Source organism: Aristolochia californica, unplaced genomic scaffold, assembly GCF_029961685.1.
Source record: "Aristolochia californica isolate CCGP_79_NKW_82.1479 unplaced genomic scaffold, dmAriCali1.0.hap1 SCAF_4, whole genome shotgun sequence".
NCBI classification, from domain to species: domain Eukaryota; kingdom Viridiplantae; phylum Streptophyta; class Magnoliopsida; order Piperales; family Aristolochiaceae; genus Aristolochia; species Aristolochia californica.
In genome coordinates, this window is record NW_027182103.1 from 38,539,492 (window position 1) to 38,561,105 (window position 21,614).

General features: G+C 35.4%; 2 protein-coding genes across 2 annotated transcripts; both read right to left on the bottom strand.

Annotated features, from left to right (window-relative positions):
- On the bottom strand, positions 1-3,399 carry LOC137963314 (uncharacterized mitochondrial protein AtMg00810-like). The gene is made up of 4 exons (XM_068810450.1): positions 3,333-3,399; positions 3,019-3,248; positions 2,640-2,936; positions 1-78 (listed from the first exon to the last, which is right to left on the bottom strand). Exons 1-4 carry the CDS (start codon positions 3,397-3,399, stop codon positions 1-3), a joined length of 672 nt encoding a protein of 223 aa, XP_068666551.1.
- Positions 3,400-10,813: 7,414 nt separating this feature from the next.
- On the bottom strand, positions 10,814-11,600 carry LOC137963915 (protein S40-4-like). The gene has a single exon (XM_068811146.1). The coding sequence runs from the start codon at positions 11,574-11,576 to the stop codon at positions 11,088-11,090; it is 489 nt and encodes a 162-aa protein (XP_068667247.1). The 5' UTR covers positions 11,577-11,600; the 3' UTR covers positions 10,814-11,087.
- Positions 11,601-21,614: the final 10,014 nt, after the last annotated feature.

Here is a 21,614-nt window from a genome sequence, read left to right on the forward strand (position 1 = left end):
TTAGGCTAAAGGATCTCTGTCCCCCTTTCTCTCTTCTCTTATCTTCTTCTTTTCTTCTCCTCTCACTCTCTTACTTTGCTCGAGGTTGTAATCATGGGATCCTAAATTCAACATGGTATCAGAGTAGGGAAAGATATGAGATGGAAAAGGATAAGAAGATGGAGAAGAAAAAGAAAAAGAAAAAGAAACAAGAGGAGTTTCTCGTTTTTCCTTTAAGTCTTCTTTCCCAATTCATATTTTTCATTGGAATTTTAAATCTCTTACCATATTTTCCATAGAAAATTATATGTCAATGGAAATATATTTAAGTCTAGTTTCCAACTCAAAAATAATCATTGAGATTAGATTTTTCTAGAAAGATAAATTGATATCTGAAGAATCAAGCAGTAGAAACGTTTGTGCAACAATAGAAAGCTTAAACTTTCAAGCTGTTTTATGCCCTAAAAAATGAGAATTTTTATGGAGAATTATATATCAAAAGAAATATTTTTAAGTCTATTTTATTACCTATTCAACCAATTCTCAATTTGATTTTTTTATATGGAGATATCAATATATGAAGAATCAATGGTCATTCTAGCCAAAGGAGAAAGGGTACTCAGTTCGACCAGATTACAGAGTTCGAAATCTATCAGATTATTTATCTCAAAATAAGTATATTTTATAAAATTAAATTATACTTAGTTGAAACTTATTTATGTCTAGTTTCATAAGTAGAAAATTTTATGTCAATATGATCTATATTGAAAGAGATATTCACATTGAAAGAATCAAAGGTCATGCTGGTATCTGGTTGCATGCGAAGATCCGAATTTAAGCCAAATTTTTTGGTTCATTTTTTGAGTTGTTGTTATTGATCAAAAATATCAGGAAAGTATCTCATTATCTACCTCTAAAAATTTTCTATTTTTTGACTAACAATATCTGGAAAGAATCTTTAGAAGATCATCTTATTTTTTGAAAATTTCCTGATTTATTTGTCAAAGAAAAGAAGTGTTCCTATTTTGAATTATGAACCTTTTTGGCCAGCCACCAATTTTGTGAGAATTTGTTTGTGATTTGGAAAGATGATAAGAATCTAATTTGATATCCTTAGTATTAAAGCAAGGAAAGATTGATTTTTTGGTAAACGGTGCCATAATACAAGGGAAAATTTCCTTATTTATATTTTTGGAAGTGGCTGATTTTATGAAAGATCTTCTCAAGATCATGATTTGTTTGTTAATTTGATAATCATCCTTATGATATGATTTTTTGGCAAACCAAGATTTTAATTAATTAAGTGCATGATTAATTGACTGAAGTCAATAATTTAGTTCAAGTTGAAATTGGAAGATTGGGCTCAGATTCTTCCTTGAGCCGAGTTGGTTCAAGTTTTCACTTACTTGGGCTCTTTGATTTGGTTTGGTTCTTCTTAAACCAAATTAGGCCAATTGATATTTGACCTATTGTGAAGTTCTTACTTCTAGCCTCCTTAATTAGTGGATGAAAAATTGAGATGGAAAATTGACCTAAGCCCATCATCAACTCAGGCTAGCTTAATTTACGAAGGAAGGACGTCTCGGGCTAAGTTTTGGTGATATGATGATTCAAAATTTTTTTTTGTGAGTTTGTACTTTATCTATTCTTTCTTAAGTTGATTATTAGCCCTTGCTAGACCTAAGAGGATCCGTAGCTCTCGACTTGAAGTTTACCAAGGCTTGGAAATTACTTTCTTGCTTCATCATTTACAAGCAGGTTATTATTAGGTTCCAACTTATTATTTGGTGTACAGTCTCCTTATTCAAGGATGGACTCGCTGCGGTTATTTCATGTTGAATTTATAATCCTATGAATAATACCTCGAGCAAGGGAAGAGAGAATGAAAAAAGAGAAGAACTCTCGGGTAGAGAGAGAAGAGAAGGAAAATAAAAGAGAGTATAGAGAGAACACTTCACACGAGAGAGAAGAAAAAAAAAGAATTTGCTTGATGAATTCCGAGTTACAATTATCTCTATTTATATTTGAGGAGGTGATAGAGTCCATGTACAAGTAATTTTAGGATTTCTAATTACATTCCAACTAGAACTCTTCCAGATAAGCCTATCATGATAAGATTACATTATCTATGTAAGAGACTAATTTAACTCAACTACAAACACCTTCTTTAAGGACATGAATCAAGATAGAAAGCCAACTCTTGGTCTTATCTTGTGGGTTCCACGTGATCTTCCAGCTCATGTAGATAGAGATACCAGCTCATGGTATCTTTGGGTCCCACTTGATCTACAAATCTTCTATTTTATTCCAGCACATGTTCCTTATCTCTTAGGTAGAGCCACTTTGTATGAGAACTCTTGTTGACACCTCTCGAGCTCATGGTGGGTCTCACTAGCTTGTGGGGCCATGGTGGGTTTCACATTGTAACACTCCCCCTCAAGTTGGGGGTGAGAAAACATTGTAGATGTCCAACTTGTTGAAGATGTTGGACAAAATTTTGTGAGTGTCTGGTTTGGTGAGAATGCTACAACCCAGTTTTGTGAAGATACATGCAGGAGAGATAAGATGCCGGTAGTGAATTTTTCTCGTATGAAGTGGTAATCTATTTCTATATGCTTTGTTCTCTCATGGAAGACTGGATTTGATGTGATGTGAATTACAATCTGATTATCACAATATAGATTCATAGGAGTTTCTTTGTAAAAACCCGGTTCAATTAAGAGAGATCTGATCCATAGGAGTTCACTGACTGTGTGTGCCATGGCTTTGTACTCTGCTTCTGCACTAGACCTTGCAACTACATTATGTTTCTTGCTCCTCCATGGAACCAAGTTTCCTCCAACCATCATACAATATCCCCAAGTAGATTTTTTTGTCATCCGGGGATCCAACCCAGTCTGCATTTGAGAATCATTTGATGTTGAAGTGTCCATGATTTTTATAGAGGAGCCCTCTTCCTGGTGCTCCTTTTAGATATCGTAACATCCATTCTAGTGCTTGCAAATGACTGAGTTGTGGTTTGTGCATATATTGACTTACCACACTGACTGCATATGAGATATTTGGCCTCGTTACGCAGAGATAAATAAGTCTTCCCATCAATCTTTGATAATTTTTGACATTTACTTCTTCTTCAGTACTTTTACATAATTTTGTATTCGAGTTCATAGGAGTTTCTACTGGTCTACATTCCAACATCCCGGTCTCCTCCAGTAGGTCAAGGACACACTTCCTTTGAGATAATAGAATTCCATGTCTGGATTGTAGTACTTTAATACCCAAAAAATATTTGATCAGTCCAAGATCCTTTGTCTTGAATTCAGTAAATATCCTTTCTTTTGTCTTTTGGATGCCCTCGGGATCACTGTCAGTTATAATAATGACATGAACATATACAACTAGAATTACCTTGCTCTTCATTGTGTCTTTAATAAAGACAAAGTGATCTCCAGAGCATCTTTGAAATCTGGCCCGTATGATTGCTTGGCTAAAATTTCCAAACCATGCACGAGGCAACTGCTTGAGACCATAAATAGATTTTTATAGTCGACATACGGACTCCCCCTCAACCACATACCCATTCAGAAAAAAAATATTTTTTACATCAAGTTGTTATACCTACCAAGAAGAATTAGCTGCAAGGGATAATAACAAACGCACCAAGTTTAATTTAGTCACTGGAGAGAAGGTTTCTTCATAATCAATGCCATAACATTGTGTATAGCATTTAGCAAAGAGGTGAGCTTTCAACCGAGCCACGGACCCATCTGGATTGTGTTTCACCGTAAATACCCATTTGCAATTGACGGGTTTCTTATCTGAAGGAAGGGGGACTAGAGCCCATGTTTGATTTTCATAAAGAGTTTGCATTTCTTCATCCAAAGCCGCCTTCCACCCTGAATGTTTGAGAGCCTCTTGATAGGATTGTGGTACATGTACGAAGGAAATAGCCGATAAAAATTAACAACAAACGGGGGATAGACGATGATGAGACACAAAGTTTGTTATGGGATGAGAAGTAGAAGGCATGGTGCATGATCTGGGCTCTTTTCTAACAGCAATAGGACGAGTATCATATTCTGGGCCAAAAATAATCGGAGAAGATGGACTTACCTCGGTAGGATCCGACAACTCAGTAGGTGTGCTGTTAGCCAATGTTTATGGGTGATGAGTAGTTTCTATAGCGCGAGGCACAATCGGTCGTGGAGAATCTGGTACAGAAGATAAACCTGGAGGAGCAATATCAGAATAATATGGAGGCTTTTAAAAAATGTGACATCCCGAGACACAAGTAAATGTTGAAGAGAGGGATTATAGCAAACATAACCCTTTGGTGTGCAAGAGTATCCTAAGAAGATACACTTCATAGATTTGGGATCAAGTTTACTGTGTTTTGGGGAGGAAATATGGACAAAACATTGACAATCGAAGACTCTCAAAGGCAGTGAAAAATGATCATCATCAGGTAATAATAGAGAGTACGGAGATTTTTTACCAAGAACGGAAGAGGGTAACCGGTTTATAAAAAAACATGCAGTAGCAACTACATGTGGCCAATAAAAATATGGAACTTTCATGACATATAGTAAACCGTGAGCTACCTCAAGAAAATGACGGATCTTCCGTTTGGCTACACCATTTTGTTGAGGGTGTAAGCACATGATGTGTGATGAATAATGCCATTTTCTTGACAAAACAAGTCAAGATCTTTGGATGTGTATTCTTTGGCATTATCCGATCGAAAGACTTTAATTTTATGCCCAAACTGAGTAAGTACCATTGCATGAAAAGATTTAAATATCAATGGTATTTCAAAATGCTTTTTAAACAAAAATAACCAAGTGGTACGAGTGAAGTCATCAATGAATGTAATAAAATATTACACGTGAGAAATGTTGGAGACACTCAAGGGTCTTCATACATCAGTATGAATTAACGAAAAAGGAGAGACACTTTTAATTTCTAGATGAGGTGAGTATGTAGAACTCTGATGTTTACTCACTCACAATGAAGGTCCGATCGCGCTTTAGGAAAAAAATGATGAAGAGATTGGGCGAATGGATGTCCCAACTGGTTGTGCCATAACCATTTAGTGTCACAGGTAGATGCAATATATATTTGTGGCACATCCAAGTAGTAGAGTCCCCCTTGTTCACGGCCTCCACCAATCACCCACTTTGTTGTAAGAAAATGAAACACACATGAAGTGGGTGAAAAAGTGATAGAGCAATTAAAATGTTTGGTGAGCTGACTAATCGATAAAAGATTCAAAGGGAAAGTAGGAACGAAAAGGATATCAGTGAGCAGAAGTGATGGTGTAACAGAAGTGGATCCTTTCCCTTGAACTTTAGTTTGTGAACCATCAACAATGGTAACAAATTTATGTGAAAGACATGGAGAAATTGAGTATAGTAGATATTTGTTACCTGTAAGATGCTCGGAGGCTCCTGAGTCAATTATCCAGGATGAAGAGGAGGCAAAAAACTTACCTGAAGCGGTGGTGGCAACGGTTGTTGAAGAAGTACTTGGGGAGGACCCCATCATGGTCTTCATTTTCTGGATTAGTTCAGTCTTTATCAGTAATAGTATACTTTGGAGTTGTTGTGGTAGCTTGATCTACCTTTATATCACTCATTAAGGCTTGGTTAGCCCTATTCTCATTAGCTTTATAACATCTTTCGCGAGAGTGGCCCAATCTACCACATATAGAGCATTCTTTTAGGTGAAAGCATCTGTCTCTAGTGTGGCCATATCCCTTAAAATGGTATTTTATTTTTTGTGGTTTGTGTTTCCGTGACGGGTAATGGTTGTGTGATAAAGTTTTTTCCATGAGGATCATCTTGGATTTAGATTATAAATGGTTGTAAGAAAACCACAAATTGCTCGATCTTATGACAATTGGACCTTCGAAGAAGACATCAAAATGTTCGATCTCTTGGTTGAGCAGGTCAATATAGGAAACAAGTTGGCCAACGGGGTTTGGAAACATGAGGTATATATGGACTGTGTCAATAAGTTCAATGAAGACACAGTCAATAAGTTCAATGAAGACACAGTCAATAAGAAAATTGTTTAGCATCTCAATAATCGAACAAGATCATGGAAGAAAATATACCAAACGGTAACGAGCTGTCTCAACACTAGTGGGTTCGGTTGGGATGCAACCACACAGTGTGTTACTGCATGTCATTCTGTATGGCAAAATTACATAAAGGTCAGTAAATCATGATGTACTATAAAATATGTTGTATATTTTTCGCATTACTAGAACTCTATTCTAAGATGTCTAAAAGATGTTTTATTCTTGTAGGTGCATAAAGATGCTAAAAAGTATAGACGTGGCACCCTTTTATGACAAATTAGTTGTGGTAGTGGAAAACTCAATAACCATGGGGACAACAAGTATAACTTCTGTAGATCTGAGCGATGAACTCCTCTGTGAATTAGAACATGTCCCGATGGACGAGCTTGAGGATGTTGATGTAGTTAGGGAAAGTCCATCTCCATTCATTAGCAAAAATGAGTCAACAACTGAGCAATCACAAAGAAGTAACCCGTCATCTTCAAGTCGTCGTAGAAAGATAAGTGAATTGTCCGCTGATGACACTAGTAGATTCATTGATGCAATTAAGGACATTGCTCAGGAATTGAATAATGTTATCAAGCCTAAAGAGGGCAATGTCGAAAGAGATTGGGTCAAAGCACTCAGGGAAATCCCGGACCTGCTGGTCGACATGAAGTATTATGCTCCTGAATGGTTGGATATGCCAAGTAAGAAGGTCATGTTTACGGAGATAACAATGGAAGAGCTTGTCGAGTGGCTTAAATATTGTGCAACAAAATTTTTGTAATGCGTTTTAAGTATAATATCTTCTTTGGGAAGATTGTTATATATTAATGATGATGTTTGAATTATGAAGTTGCAAGACTTATCAGTATGGTTAATATCTTTATTTTATATGATTGTTGTCTTAATATATTGTGTGGATGAATATGGTGGATGAGTATGGATGTGGACAATTAAATGGATATGGTTGCATAGGGTTGTGATTGAAGGTAGGAAGTGAGAGCGAAGGTATAAATATGTGGGAATGTGGATGAATATGGTTGTGTGGATGTGTGATTGAAAATAGGTTATGATTGAAGATTGATGTTTATTTGTGTTTATGACTTTTAGGTGATTGGATTTGCATATTTCCATGGATATTATGACAGACGAAGAAAAGGTTGTAACTATTATTGGATTCATATGTATTCTTGTTGCCATAGGAAGATACTATCTCTGCCATTGCGATGGACGTGTACCGTTCTTATGGGATTAATGGTCCGTTGTATTTGTAAAAGGCACTAAACAATTCACCTGTTAAATTTTGAAATGTTTACAGGATGAATCAAATTATATTTCGCAAATTGGTCGAGATACTTAATGTAGAGGGTTTTTATTAGCCACAAAGACCATCTCAGTGGAAGATCAACTTGCATATTTCCTCCTAACTTTTGGTTAACAACAATCCTATAGTGTCACAACAAAGATGTTTGACAGATCGAACTCGACCGTATGTAGGTATTCAATAAGGTGTTGGATGTTATTCTTAAACTTCGCTCTGATTACATCAAACGGTCTTCAGATTTTAAATAGTTCAATGTTTTATCCATACTTCAAGTTAACATCACTTGCCTTCTAACTAAACAATTTCAAATTAATATACATATTTAGTCAATATTAATTGAAATGGTATAATTAGGATTGTATTGGAGCTATTGATGGAACTCATATCAAAGCGAACATCCCACTTGAAGAACAATAAAGGTTCTTGAGTAGAAGGGGCCATCTCTCACAAAATGTGATGGCACCATGTGTAGTTGACATGCAATTCACATGTATTTGCAGGATGGGAGGGATCAACAGTTGATTCATGTGTACTAAATGACGCATAGACTCACCGAGATAGACTATTTGTACCTCAAGGTAAATAATAAATTTTTATGCGGTAATTTTTATCTATTTTATATTCAATTATTTTATGTAGAATATAATTTCTATTGTAAGTAAATATTATCTAGTTAATGCTGGTTATGCAAATCTTCCAGCATTTTTAGCTCCATATTGAGGAACTTGGTATTATCTGCAAGAATTTGGAGATAATATTCCCAGAAATGAAAACGAATTATTCAAGCAAAGGCACTCATCTTAGCGAGATACTATTGAGCGGACTTTTGGTGCTTTAAAAGCTCGAATTCAAATGTTGAAAGGCGTTCCTCCGTTTTCTTTTAAGATTTTGACAAAAATTGTAATTGTTTGTTACATATTACACAATTATATAAGTGAAGAGGATTACAATGATATATTTGAATTGGAAGATGATGATTTGGGTGACGAGCTCGGTGGAGGAGGTGATGGGATCCAATTAGGTGCAACGGATGATGCAAACATCGATGGTCTTGTGGATGAGGAAACTCAATGAACGAGCATTCGGAGGCAGTGTACATTAGAATCCACAAGAGCCGCACAATTTCAGGATGACATAATGACTTGCATGTAGAATGATAAATGATGGTTGTATCTTATTGCTTTTGAACATGTGTCGTTCATATGTACTAAACTTGTAACTTGATGATTTTAATATTAAATGTATAAACTCGTTATTTGAATAATCTTTTTTAGGTTATTAATAAAGATGTAAATTTATTTATTTATTATTTTTAATAAATTGTATTACTATATTAAACTAGATATATAAGTCTGGTAAATAAAATATTGTTAAAATATGCATTTGATAAATTAATTATTTTTAATTTTGTAGAAATATATTATTGATTAATACCACATAAATAATCCATCTTGTGTTATTAATAAAATAAATTTTTTATTTATTCATTATATTTTTTTAATTACTATATTATATTAGTGATTTAATAGTGGTAATTAAAATATTATTTAGTCAAGCATTTGATCAATTATTTTGGTTTACTTAACCCATTAATAAAATCAATGGTTTTAAATTTAAAAAAAATATTATTGGTTAATAATACGTAAAAATATATAGTGGGTTAAAGTTAATATTTGATCAATTTTTCTTGTTTAATCATTCCTTTTTATGTTAAAGTATGTAATATGTTATTAATAAATTAATAACTGAAATTATTATATTCATTTTTTTTATTTTTAAGGTTATTTTTTTATAATTAATCATGTACCCAATTAATTGGTTCACGTAATTACTGAATTAATATACAATAAAAAGTAATCATTAAATAATATAATATATAATTTAATTAATTAAGATATTAATATATTTTAATTATACATTAATTTACTTATTTGTATAGTAAATATGTTTTTTACCTAATTTGGAGTTTAAATAGTATATTTTAATTAAATATATTGTTACAATTTACTCGTTCGATTATTTTTTATATTTTTTTAAAGTACCGAAAGCCTAATTTGAAGAGGAAAGCAGACGAAAAACTTCAAAATTTTATTTTATTGAATAAATTGTCGAATGAATGACGACTGCCATGTGTGGAAGTTGCTGCTCAATTTCTCTCGCCGCGTAGGTCCGCGGGTAAACATATTCTTTTCCAATCGTTTTCAATCGTTTTAGCTCTCTCTGTCCTTCGAGCGCGTTTTTAATCACTCGTGTAATGGACTTGGAAAAACAAGTACGGACTCACTCCGCTCGAAATCCTAACCAAGCTACCACTTGTTCCTTGACCAACTCTGGAAGCAATTAAACTTTTTCACACGGCATCTGATTAAGTAATTGACTTTGACTAATTTTTTAGCACCCATCAATCAGTAATTAAAGACACTTTGGACCTTCATTTTGCAAAACTCACATTACATAAATGTCTCGCTCGCCTGACGCTGATGGATCTGTCGCCGTCGCTGTCTTGAGAAAGCAGAGGGATAAGACATTTGGGTCCGTGGGCCCGTAAGACCCAACCCCAGTGCTAAAGAAACGGCTACGAGCTTCCGTAAAAATTTCCCGATCTCACGGTTTCGTGCCCAGCTTATGATGACCAACATCACATCCACATTCGAAGGCCATATCCGCCATACACGTGGGGCCCTACTCAAAGAGGCTTTTGCAGATTTCAAGTCGATAAAATAATGTATCGGTCCCGAGAAGGCGTCTGTGGGCGATGGATGCCATTATGGCGTCATCCCATTCTATTCCATCGTTACTCACGATAAAGAAAAGAATAAAGAGAGGTGAACCAGCGGACTTTTGACAAAATAAAGAAATAGTCAACCACCCCAATCGCTATCCCCTCCCTCCCTCCTGTCGATTCCGATAACCCTAAATCCCTTCATCAGCTTAACACGGACGGTTCTCTTCCACCTTCCACTGACCGGCGTTTTGATCTCCATACTGTGGGCCCATCTTTTGTCTGGTTTCTCTCTCTCTCTCTCCATCTTTATTTTTATTTTTGCGTTGGTAGAGGGAAAAATGGGAGTGGGATGTAGTTATCACTGCACCTGGCAGGAAACAGGGGATGGCGCTCACTGATTACAGATTACAGATTTTTTTAAAATATGAGGAAAAAGAAACTCTGGTTTGTGACTGACAGGCATAATTGGGATTTCTTTACCAATGAATTTAAACCAGAAAAACTTCGATTCGACTTGGAACAGTCTTTGAATCATTAACTTTTTGCAATTTTTCATTGTCTGCCAGTCACTTCAATATCTAAGAGGCTGCAGAAGATGATACGATCAGTACACAATGCCCTTTAGGATGAACCGATCGGAAATTATAAATTCGTTCGTTTCTTGTCTTTTATTTTCTTCGATTTGTGAGAGATAATAAGTTCTAGTTGAGAAAGAAAATAGGAGAAAAAGGAAAAAATACTATATTTATGAGAATAGAAAAACATTCATCTTTTTCAGTTAAAATTACAACCGCGAATCATTTCCTCTTAATCGGCCAGAGGAAACAGATGAAAACCATTCTCAGAAACAACAAAAAAGGGAATCTATATTCTGATAACCCACAAAAAAAAAAAAAAAAAAAAAACAAAACAAAAGGAAAATTGTAGAGCCGTCAAAATGAAATTTTTAAAAATTTCCCCTCCCCACCCTCTCTCACAAACTATTGACTCTGTTAATCCTCAAACCCGGTTTTCTCCCAAATCGCATTCCTCACGCGTCTCAAATCCCTGCCTTTCAACGTCCTCCCGGCCCCTTCGTGAACAGAAAAAGAGGCGATTCGGGTCCTCGCGAATTGCTTTGCCAGAAATTCGTGAGGCGGGAGGCGCGCATCGTCTCCGTCACCCACATCGTCATCATCCACTAGGTCCAAATCACCCCTTCTGGAGCTTCTGTAATCCTCATGAAGAATCTTCGACCAGTCAGGGATATTTACCGGTAATGACGACGCCGAGGTGTGATCGCCGTTGTCGATCCTCTTCGCCGATTTCTTTGAGGTTCGAGAACTGGGTATCGACTTTTTGAACTCTGTGCGAGTATCGCCGGAATTCCACAGGTCAGACTCGTCGAATTCGAAGTATGCCGCATCGGAGACCATTGAGATTCTCGCGTCGTCGGTGAAGAAACGAAAATCTGGCTTGGACAAGTAGTTTTTCCCAGCCATGGCATGAGCCTTCGATTACCAGAGCCTGGGTTTTGGCTTGTATGTAGCGAACTTCTCCTGCGTTTATAAAGAGGGAAATGGATAAGGTTGTCACGGAGTTTTTTTTTTTTTTTCTCTCTCCTCGTCCGGACGCTCGTTGCTTTCCTAAAGTTACCAAATCACCCTTCACTGGATACCAACGATCAAATTCATAAATTGGAGTTAAGAGTGTAAGCTTCCTCTTACTTTGTCCGGATATCAACGAGTTGAAACTTTTTTATTTTTTTTTATTTTTATATGTTAATGGAAAAATACAAATTAGAGTCATGACTAAGACTTATATAAAGTAAACATTTTCAATATTTTAAAAATCACATTTAAATGTGTTACGTTCCCGTTTACATTTTTCTATCTTCACCTCCGTGTCACGTCATAAACAATTAAAATGATAAGGCCGATAAAAAATAAAGAAAATTTCGTATTGGTCATACATAAACGACAAAAGAAAGAGGGTTGTTTTAGTCATTTCAGGTGACGTTTATCGCTACGAGAAAGCTTTTTCGACTGTGTTCGGGTTTTGTCGCGACGTGGAGTGCTCGCCTTGAACTGGTTCTTGAAAGGAGGTGGTCCATTTGAGGCTGCCGCTACAGGGACAAGTGTCCTAAGCAGCAGTTCCGCGACGTGGCAGTCTAGTCTTTAACGTCTTCGAGGCCGGCATGAGGCCACGTGAAGAGGGGTGTACCCGCTCTCTTTCGATAGACTTGGGATCTCGAGCGCCTGAGCGCCCGCCAGCTGCTTCTGTCCTGCTTTCTTTCTTCGAAGACAGCTCACGTCTCCTCATATTTCTCTCTTCTATACGGTATCTTCTCTGTTCTTACGAGTTTAATCTTATGTTTGTTATTCTCATGCGTTTCTTTTCTTTTCATTCGCTCTAAACAGTGAAAAGTCGAGGTTAATTACTGTGTTTAGATTCTAAACTGACACTCATCAAACTATTAATTTTCCTCAATAACGCTTTCGTTGTAACTATCATTTTTTCATCCTATGCTTTTAATGTCTTTGCTCGCTTTTAAACCAAACAAATGATTCGTTAATGAACGATCAAGAACTTGTTTAGGAGAAAGTTAAAGTAAACCGCACTCAAATGTTGATTAAATAAAGTCACGTGCAAAGCAGAAACTCTGGTAAAATGGGGTTCGAGGGGTTCTCCTTGCTTGCCACTGCTGATGCTGATGCTGATGGTGGTGGTGGTCATGGGTATATATACCGAAGAAGAAAACAAAGCGCGGTCTGAGTCAGTTGGCTGTTTGAAGAAGATGATTTAGCCTTAACGTTTGGGATGGTTACCAAACAACACTCATTTCGCTAGTACATTAGTACAGTACTTCGCAATAGATAAGTCGGCTGCAAGTCTTGAAGGGTTTTGTACTAGAGGAGTTATTGCTTAAGAAAGTCTGAAATGGGAGGTTGTTACCTGTTGGGAATTGGGCAGGCAAGTAAAGCTATAAAATGAGGGGGGAAAGGTTGTCCTGAATAAGAGAGCCCATGAAGCTTATCCACTTCTAATAGCTGGCACTGCAACTCGCAGCAAAGCTTCTTTATTGAGATCCTAGTTTGGCTTTTACAACACTGTGGTGTTCCCAAATAGGAGCTCTTGAATCACTACAATAACAGAAAAGAAACGAGACTCTGGTTTGGGTTCGCAACTTGGTTTACTCTTATTTGAAGAGAGAATAATTTTGGAACTCTCAACCTCATGGAACTTTTTGAACGTCTCCGTTTTATATTTTGGGACTCAGAGTCTCTTTCACAGGAAAAGATAAACTGCTTTCTTTAATTGTTAATTCGTGTTTCCTGCTTTCTGGCAGCAATGTGGCCTCTGTTTTGCTCTCTGTTTTTTAATCACATCCACTTGTAATTTTAAACAGTCTTCAGGCGTGTTTGGGAAAAATCCAAACACTGCATGAATCTGAAAGTGGACGCTAAGCAATTTGCTTCAGATGGACTGAAGAGGGTAGTCTCAGTTATCAATTGTATGTATTCAGTGAACAGAAAGCAATTGAGCTTCACTGGCTTATCCCCTTTTTTTGCTAGTTTATATGAAGGCGACGATGGTGAAGCTATTAAAGGCGTCACGTTGGGTTTTCTTCCGTTTTAATATTGCTGTGCTTTCATGGTAAAAGAATACTCCCCGCACTGGACTGTTCTAAAATCTGAATAGATGGATCGCTCGAAGTTTAGGTGGCCGTTTCTGTTCTCTATAGTGAACTTGGCTCCCTGGTTTGCAAAGGGTCACTAATAGAGTTTGTCAAATAGCAATCATAAGATCGATTAACAATCCAAAATTAGTGATAATCTAATAAAATATGTAAAAATAAAATTTAAATTAGAAAAAAAAAATGATACTGGAATTTAACGTGGGTCAGGCATTTATGGCCCACTCCTTGGGAGAATAAGAGAAAATTTTTACTATGAAAAAAAAGATTGTTACATTGACAATTTAGTGTTTATTTAAGTAAAAGAATGCTCTGAACTCTCAGTCAAAGATGCCTAAATTTAAAATTAATTCCAATTAATCTTAGATAAGTTATAAAAGTTTAAATCATTCCAAATGTAAATTTTCATATTTTATACAGTTTTCTATAAACTCATGGTGACACTAGAGTCATCTTGTCGACGGTAATAATATGTGCTCTTCCACTTGTTGGCCCTAGTGTGTGAAAGTAAATAATTGTGAGAGAGTTAGGACAGAGATTTTTACATCTAGATGGTTCTTTGCACATATTGGGTGGTTCCTTGAAGTTGCTATGATATTATTTCAATATAAAAAAAATCAGAGCTTGATCAAAATAATAAAAAAAAGTTTAATTTTTTTAAATATTATAAAACTTCGTAACTCTCACTCTGAATAAAAAAATAAATAAGATAAATATATTAAAAAATATATAGTAATAAATAAATATGACTTATAAACCCTTCTATATATAAGGACAATACAAAGCATGGAATGGTGAAATCATATATGAAATCAACTAAACAATCATTTCAAATGATACTAATGATAAAAGTCATGAACAAATAAATTCCTCATAATCCCAAATATTAAAGGGATCTATGTGGCTGAAGGGGAGTCAATATGCCGCTTAAAGAAGTCCTTATATGGGCTCAGAAGTCCCCTCGAGCCTGGTTTGATAAATTTAGCTAAACACTACTACGGTTATGATTTCGTCGGTGCTCAGTAGATCATTCGATATATTTTAAAGATACCTCAAAAAGTAAGATATTATTTGTTGTGTATGTTGATGATATTATCTTAACTAGAAATGATGCGCATAACATACAAGAAGTAAAAAACATGATATGTCATGAATTCAAAACTAAAGATCTTGGACTTCTAAATTATTTTATGAGCATAAAAGTTCTTCAGTCCAAACATGGGATAATATTGTCTCAGAGAAAGTATATTTTGGACCTCTTTGAAGAAACGGGAATGATGGGGTGTTGCCCTACTGACACACCTATGGATGTGAATGTAAAATTATGTGCAAGTTCTGGAGAAGATATTGACATTGGAAAATATCAAACATTTGTGGGCAAACTTATCTACCTCACGGTAACTAGACCAGATATATCATATGTTGTAAGTGTGGTGAGTCAGTACGTGCATAAACCACAACTTACCTATTGGCAGATCTTGGAGAGAATAGTACGATACTTAAAAGGAGCCCTAGGAAGATGATTGCTTTATAAGAAAAATGGCCACTTCAACATAGAAGGTTTCTCATATGCGGATTGGGCTAGATCACCTGATGATAGGAAGCCCATTTCTGGATATTACACTCTTGTTGGAGGGAACCTAGTTACATGGAGATGTAAGAAGCAAAATGTGGTTACAAGATCTAGTGCAGAAGCAGAATACAGGGCTATGTCTCACATTGAGCTGGACTGCCACTTTATACGAGATAAATTTCAAGCGGGTATAATCTCCCTAAAAAATGTTTCATCACAAGAGCAAGTAGCAGATATTCTTACAAAACTGGTTACGTCTACGATCTTATCCTTTATATGTGGCAAGCTAGGTATCTATGATGCTTTTTCTCCTCCTACTGCTTCAAGGGGAGTGTAAGAACAGTGGATTCAAGACCACACGTCCAAGAAAAGTGTTAGAAGAATGGGCTCAAGCCCACACTTCCAAGAAAAGAAATTTCACACATCTAAGAGGTGACATATGGGTAAATAACAAGACTTCTCATAAAGATGGCATGAAGTTGTAAATACTTGTCTTTTTTGTCTCTTTTTTTATATTGTTGTAGCCTTAAAAGGGCATTGCAAAAGCTATAAATAGAGGCTTTGGCTAAGAGGTAGAGCATTCAAGCTCTCTCCTCCTTTTCCCAAAATTCGTCCAAGCTCTCTCCCTTAGTAGGCGCTCTCCCTCTTCTCCTCCTTCCAAGCTCTCTCCCTTGGTGGTTGATCTCTTCTCTCTTTTTTCTCTTTCTTCTTCTTAGTTTAGTTTAAGTTCTTATCATGGGATTCTAAATTCTACAAAGGGGGTTTGGATGAGTCCATTACCCTAATCTTCCTCCTCTTTTCTCCAAATTCGCCAGTCTTCCTTTGTTCCTCCTAAAACCTTCTATCCACAACTCTTCTTCTTTTTCTCACCCCTTAATCCTCTTCTATAGTGATTATACATCATGGAATCCCAAGTTTCAATATGGTATCAGAGTGGGAAATGATTTGAGATATAAAAGGAGAATAAGATGGAGAAAATGATTGAGAAGAAAGGGAGGAAGAAGAAGAAGAAGAAGAAAAAGAAAAAGAAAAAAGAGGAGAATCTCGTTTTTCCTTTATTTCTCAAAGTTCTATATTTCATTGGATGTTGCACTCTCTTTCCTTTTTTTTCATATGGAAAATTATATACCGTTGGAACGATATTTGATTCTAGTTTTCAAACAAAAAATAATCATTGCAATAAGATTTTCCTAGAAAGAGAAATCGACATTAAAGTAGCAAAGGTAAAGCAGTAGAAAAGTTTCATGCAATAGTAGAAAGCGTCAACTTTCAAGCCATTTTATGCTATCAAGAATGGGAATTTAAATGGAAAATTATATATAAAAATAAATATATGTAAGTCTATTTTCTTACCTATTCAACCAATTCTCTTTTTGAGGTTTTAGATGGAGATATCAATCTCATAAGAGTCAATGGTCATGCTGGCCAAAGAAGAAAGAGTACTTAGTTTGGCCAGATTTCAGAATTTGAAATCAATCAGATTATTTATCTCAAAAGAAGCATATTTTATGATGATAATTTATACTTGGTTGAAAGGTATTTAAGTCTACTTTCATAAGGATAAATTGTTTGTCAATTTGATCAATATTTAAGGAGATATTCGCATTGGAAAAATCAAAGGTCATGTTGGTATATTATTGAATGCGAATATTTGGATTTAAGCCAAACTTTTTGCTTAACTTTTTTATCAACAATATTAAGAAAATATCTCATGATATACCCTTGTAAATTTTATGTTTGTTAATTAACAATATCTGGAAAGAATCTTTATAAGATCATCTTATTTTTAGAAACTTTCCTTGATTTATTTATCAAAGATTGTCTTGCCTAATGATTTCAAGAAAAAAAAATGCAAGGAAATGGGTCTTATTTGAATGCTAAGTTAGCACCAATTGAAAGTGGAAACTACCTTATTTAGAAGATTTTTCCAGCCATGACTTTTTTTTTATATTTTGTTGGTATTTTGAAAGATTACAAAGAGTTTGATTTGGTATCCTTGCCAAAAATATTAAGGCAAGAAAAGATTGAAATATTTGGCTTGGCTTGAGTTAATTGGCTTAAAATATTTGAGCTTGTGAATTTGTTGATACTAGCCTTCTTTTACTTGATAATTGTTGAATTTATGGAAAAGATAAAAACTTCATTGACTTATTCTAATAAGAGTAAATGAACCTCTATTTATAATAGAGGAAGGTAATGAAGTCCAATTACAATAAAACTACCCTTGTCCCAATTACACCCAAACTCTAACACTTAAAGATAAGTCCTAACATAATTAAATAACTCAATATAGAGAAAAGACAAACCTAACTCAAACTAAAACTCTTCTAGGATGTGACCATTACATAAAGATACTTTCTTGAGTCTTTCTTGATCTTCCAACTAATGTGATAAGGATGCTAGCTCATGGTAATCATTGTGGGTTCTACTTCTTATGGACTTGGGCCCATCTTGTGGGCCTTATTTGGTTGTTTGGCCCACTCTTAGATAATTGGGCTTTCCTTGGTCGTGTGGCTTGAGCCCTATCTTCTAACACTCCCCCTCAAGCTGAGGGTGAGAGAACATAAAAAACTCCCAGCTTGCTGCAAATTATGTGTATGATCTTTTTGTATAAAATGGCAGTGCTCCAATCTTCCAACACTCCCCCTCACGCTGGTGCTCTCTTCCTTGAGACCCAGTTGGCCAATTCAGGGGGGTATGACATAGATGCAACAATAAGTTCCTCCATCATGGACTTCCAACCACAAATAATTTTGATATTTTTTATGGGGATGAAGTTCCTCCATCATTGACTCCCAACCACAAATAATTTTGATATTTTTGACGGTGATGAAGTTCCTCCGTCATGGACTCCCAACTACAAATAATTTTGATCTTTTTGAAGGGGATGAAGCTCCTCCATCATGGACTCCTAATCACAAATAACTTTGATAAATGATGATATGAGGCCACCTCTTGTTCAATAATAATGTCCCCAAAGAGACATAATAGCTGCAGCTGAATATAACACGACCATCTTCCAACACATATAACATAAACCAAAATAATAAACCTTGTAGAAGGACCCATGCAATAATCATAATCCGATATAAATATTTTTTTCTTAGATGCAGAAACCTCATCTTTTGTGCTCCCCTTTTCTTGAATAGTTTGGTCACATAAACTCATCCACAACATATGGAATAAAATACCTCTTTCTTGTACTTCTCCCCCTCAAGCTTGGAGGTAATGACAGTGATCCTAGCTTGAACCAAATATCATAGATGTAGAAATAAGCCCAAATAACAGAGATGTATAAATAACCCCTCAAACCAAAAAGAAGTGAGATATTTTTTTGATAAATCAACTCAAAAAGTGGCGCAAAATAATTGGCATAAATTCGGATTTTTTAATACAACAAAATACGAGTATGCCCTTTGATTCTTCCAATGCGAATATTTCTTTAAATATAGATCTGATTGATATGAAATTTTCTTCTTATGAAATTTGACTTAAATAAATTTCATCCAAGTATAACTTAACTTCATAAAAAATAATTATCATAAGATAAATAATCTGATATATTTCGGTCTCTGTCACCTGGCCGAACTAAGTATTGTTTCTTCTGTTTTTCCAGAATGACCATTGACTCTTCCAAGATCAATATCTCCTTGTAAAAAATTCATACTGAGAATTGGTTAAATAGGTAAGAAAATAGACTTACATATATTTCTCCATATAAAGTCTCTTTCTTGATAGCATAAAATGCCTCACTATTTGAGTCTTTCTGTTGCCGCTAGAACCTCTTTTTCAATCTGACCTTTGTTACTTCAAATATCGATTTCTCTTTGTAGATAACTCAGATAAAAAATTGGTTGAATAGGTAAAAGAATATACTTACATATATTTATTTTTATATATATTTATCCATATAAATTCTAGTTCTTGATAGCAAAAAATACCTCAGAAACTGAAGCTTTGTGCTGCTGCTCAAACCTTTTTGTAATCTGACCTTCTCTCATTAAAATATCTATATCTCTCTGTAGATAACTCCGAATTGAACAAATAATTTTTCTTTGGAAATTAGACTCAAATATCTTTCTGTTAATATATAATTTTAAATATTAAAAACTCCGTATAGATTAAAAAATGCAAAGAAAACTACAGGTATAGGGACTAAAAAAAATAACTACGAACCTAGACTTAGGGTTTAGGGTTTAGAGAAAAGGATCTCATTGTCTCTGTGGGTTAACCAAGTCAACTCACAGAACCTGCTCTGATACCATGTTGAATTTATGGAATAGGTAAAAACTTCATTAACTTATTCTAATCAGAGTATATGAACCTCTATTTATAATAGAGGAAGGTAGTAGAGTCCAATTACAATAAAACTATCTTTGTCCCAATTACACCCAAAATCTAACACTTAAAGATAAGTCCTAGCATAATTAAATAACTCAATATCAATAAAAGACAAACCTAACTCAAACTAAAACTCTTCTAAGACGTGACCATTAGATAAAGATACTTTCTTGAGTCCTTCTTGATCTTCCAACTGATGTGATAAGGATGCCAGCTCATGGTAATCATTGTGGGTCCTACTTCTTATGGGCTTGGACCCATTTTGTGGGCCTTTTTTATCATTTGGCCCATCTTATAATACTCTTAGATATGTGGGTCTTGTGTGGGCTTGAGCCCTATCTTCCAACAAAAATACAAGAGGTAGATTAACACTTGAGCTTGCAAAATATTTGTTGACTTCAAGCTGGGATCATTAACATTATCTCCCAGCTTGAGGGGGAGAATAGAAGGAGAAGTAGGAAGGAATTGGAGATTGTTTTATTTATTGATTATAAAGCAACACTTGGTTCAACTTATTATTGGCAATCTATTACTCGGCTTGACTCACTCATTCACTGTCAAAGCTACTATCTTCTATGTGCTATGTGCTACTGGCTTGAGTCCGGCGTGATTATTACCCTAGATTATTACCTTGGATTATCCTCAACTTATTACTTGGTGCATAGCTTCCCTATTCAAGGATGGACTTGCAGTAAGGATCAACTTATAGCTAGAATGGACTTGGAAGATATGGTGGACTACCATTTTATATGGGAAGATCATATACACCATTTACAAAAAACTAGGAATTTATGGTGTTCTCTCACCCCCAACTTGAGGGGGAGTGCTGGAAGATGGGCCCAAGCCCAGAAGACTAAGGAAGTCCCACATATCCAAATGTGTGGAAGATGGCTCAAGACCACATACTTAAGGGGGAGGGTTTGGACAAGTCCATAACCCTAATTCTCTAGCCTCTTTTTCCTTCTCCAAATTTGTCACTCTTGCTCTTATCCTCCTATATATTCTTTCCACAACTCTTCTTCCTCATCTCACCCATTAATTCTCTTGTATTGTGATTACACATCATGGAATCCAAAGTTCTGACAGACTTGAATTGAGTTTCCTTTTCTCGTAAAATCCAAGTTTTTTTATCCAAATATATCATCTAATCCAAGGGTTTTTTTTTCAAACTTAAGCACTCCATGATGTGCTCATTAAAGGTATGCACTATCTTGCTTCAATGTTGCTTTCATGTTTTGCATTTTTGTTACTTGGTCGTGTATCTTCCACATAGTTAACTCTAAAAAATTATGGTCACCCCAAAAAATTTATACTTGGTCAATTTTATTTAGTTCTACCATTATAGTCTCACCTAGTTTTTAAAAAAAATATCAATTTGGAAGTATGAGTGTTTCGTAGTCGCCTACTTCCGTTCCAAGTTGATTTCCTCCAGTATTTCTTCAATTTATCATCTTGTGTTTTTATCACTTCAGTTCAATGCCTAGACTCACTACCTAAAAAGTATAGGAGTGAGCCCAATATCTAGCTTGAGTCAAGTCTTTTGTTCTTCACCCAAGATGTGAGTTGTGTTTGAGCTAAAAGTGAGCAGTCACTTTGTCTATCACTAAATTTGGGCCATTTTTTCACCTTTAAATTTGAGTTGAGTGTGTTTCAAACTATGACCCTTGTGATTGGTCTATGGAGCTCTGTCATATGGCTAGGAGTGATTTTTTGTTACGTTGTGGGGCCTAATCAACTCCCTATATAGAGTCAGTATATGGATCCACAATATGTTAATTGTTATTTCAGTAAGGGCAGCTGCTATTAGGGTTTTAATCATCACCGATAAGGAGCTAGAGTTGTATCCTGAGAGAGGTTAGAGAAAGCATTGTGATTTCTCTTGTAAACTATTTCATCTTTATAGTGGATTACTGTAGTGGCGGAAGACAG

What these genes read in the sequence shown, in the direction of transcription:
- LOC137963314 (XM_068810450.1), bottom strand. Translation starts at nt 3,399, where the DNA reads ATGAAGAGCAAGGTAATTCTAGTTGTATATGTTCATGTCATTATTATA. An exon ending in AACTGACAGTGATCCCGAGG is followed by an intron (nt 3,249 to 3,332) that starts GCATCCAAAAGA and finishes TGGGTATTAAAG; the next exon opens with TACTACAATCCAGACATGGA. An exon ending in TATATTGTGATAATCAGATT is followed by an intron (nt 79 to 2,639) that starts GTAATTCACATC and finishes TACAACCTCGAG; the next exon opens with CAAAGTAAGAGAGTGAGAGG.
- LOC137963915 (XM_068811146.1), bottom strand. Translation starts at nt 11,576, where the DNA reads ATGGCTGGGAAAAACTACTTGTCCAAGCCAGATTTTCGTTTCTTCACC.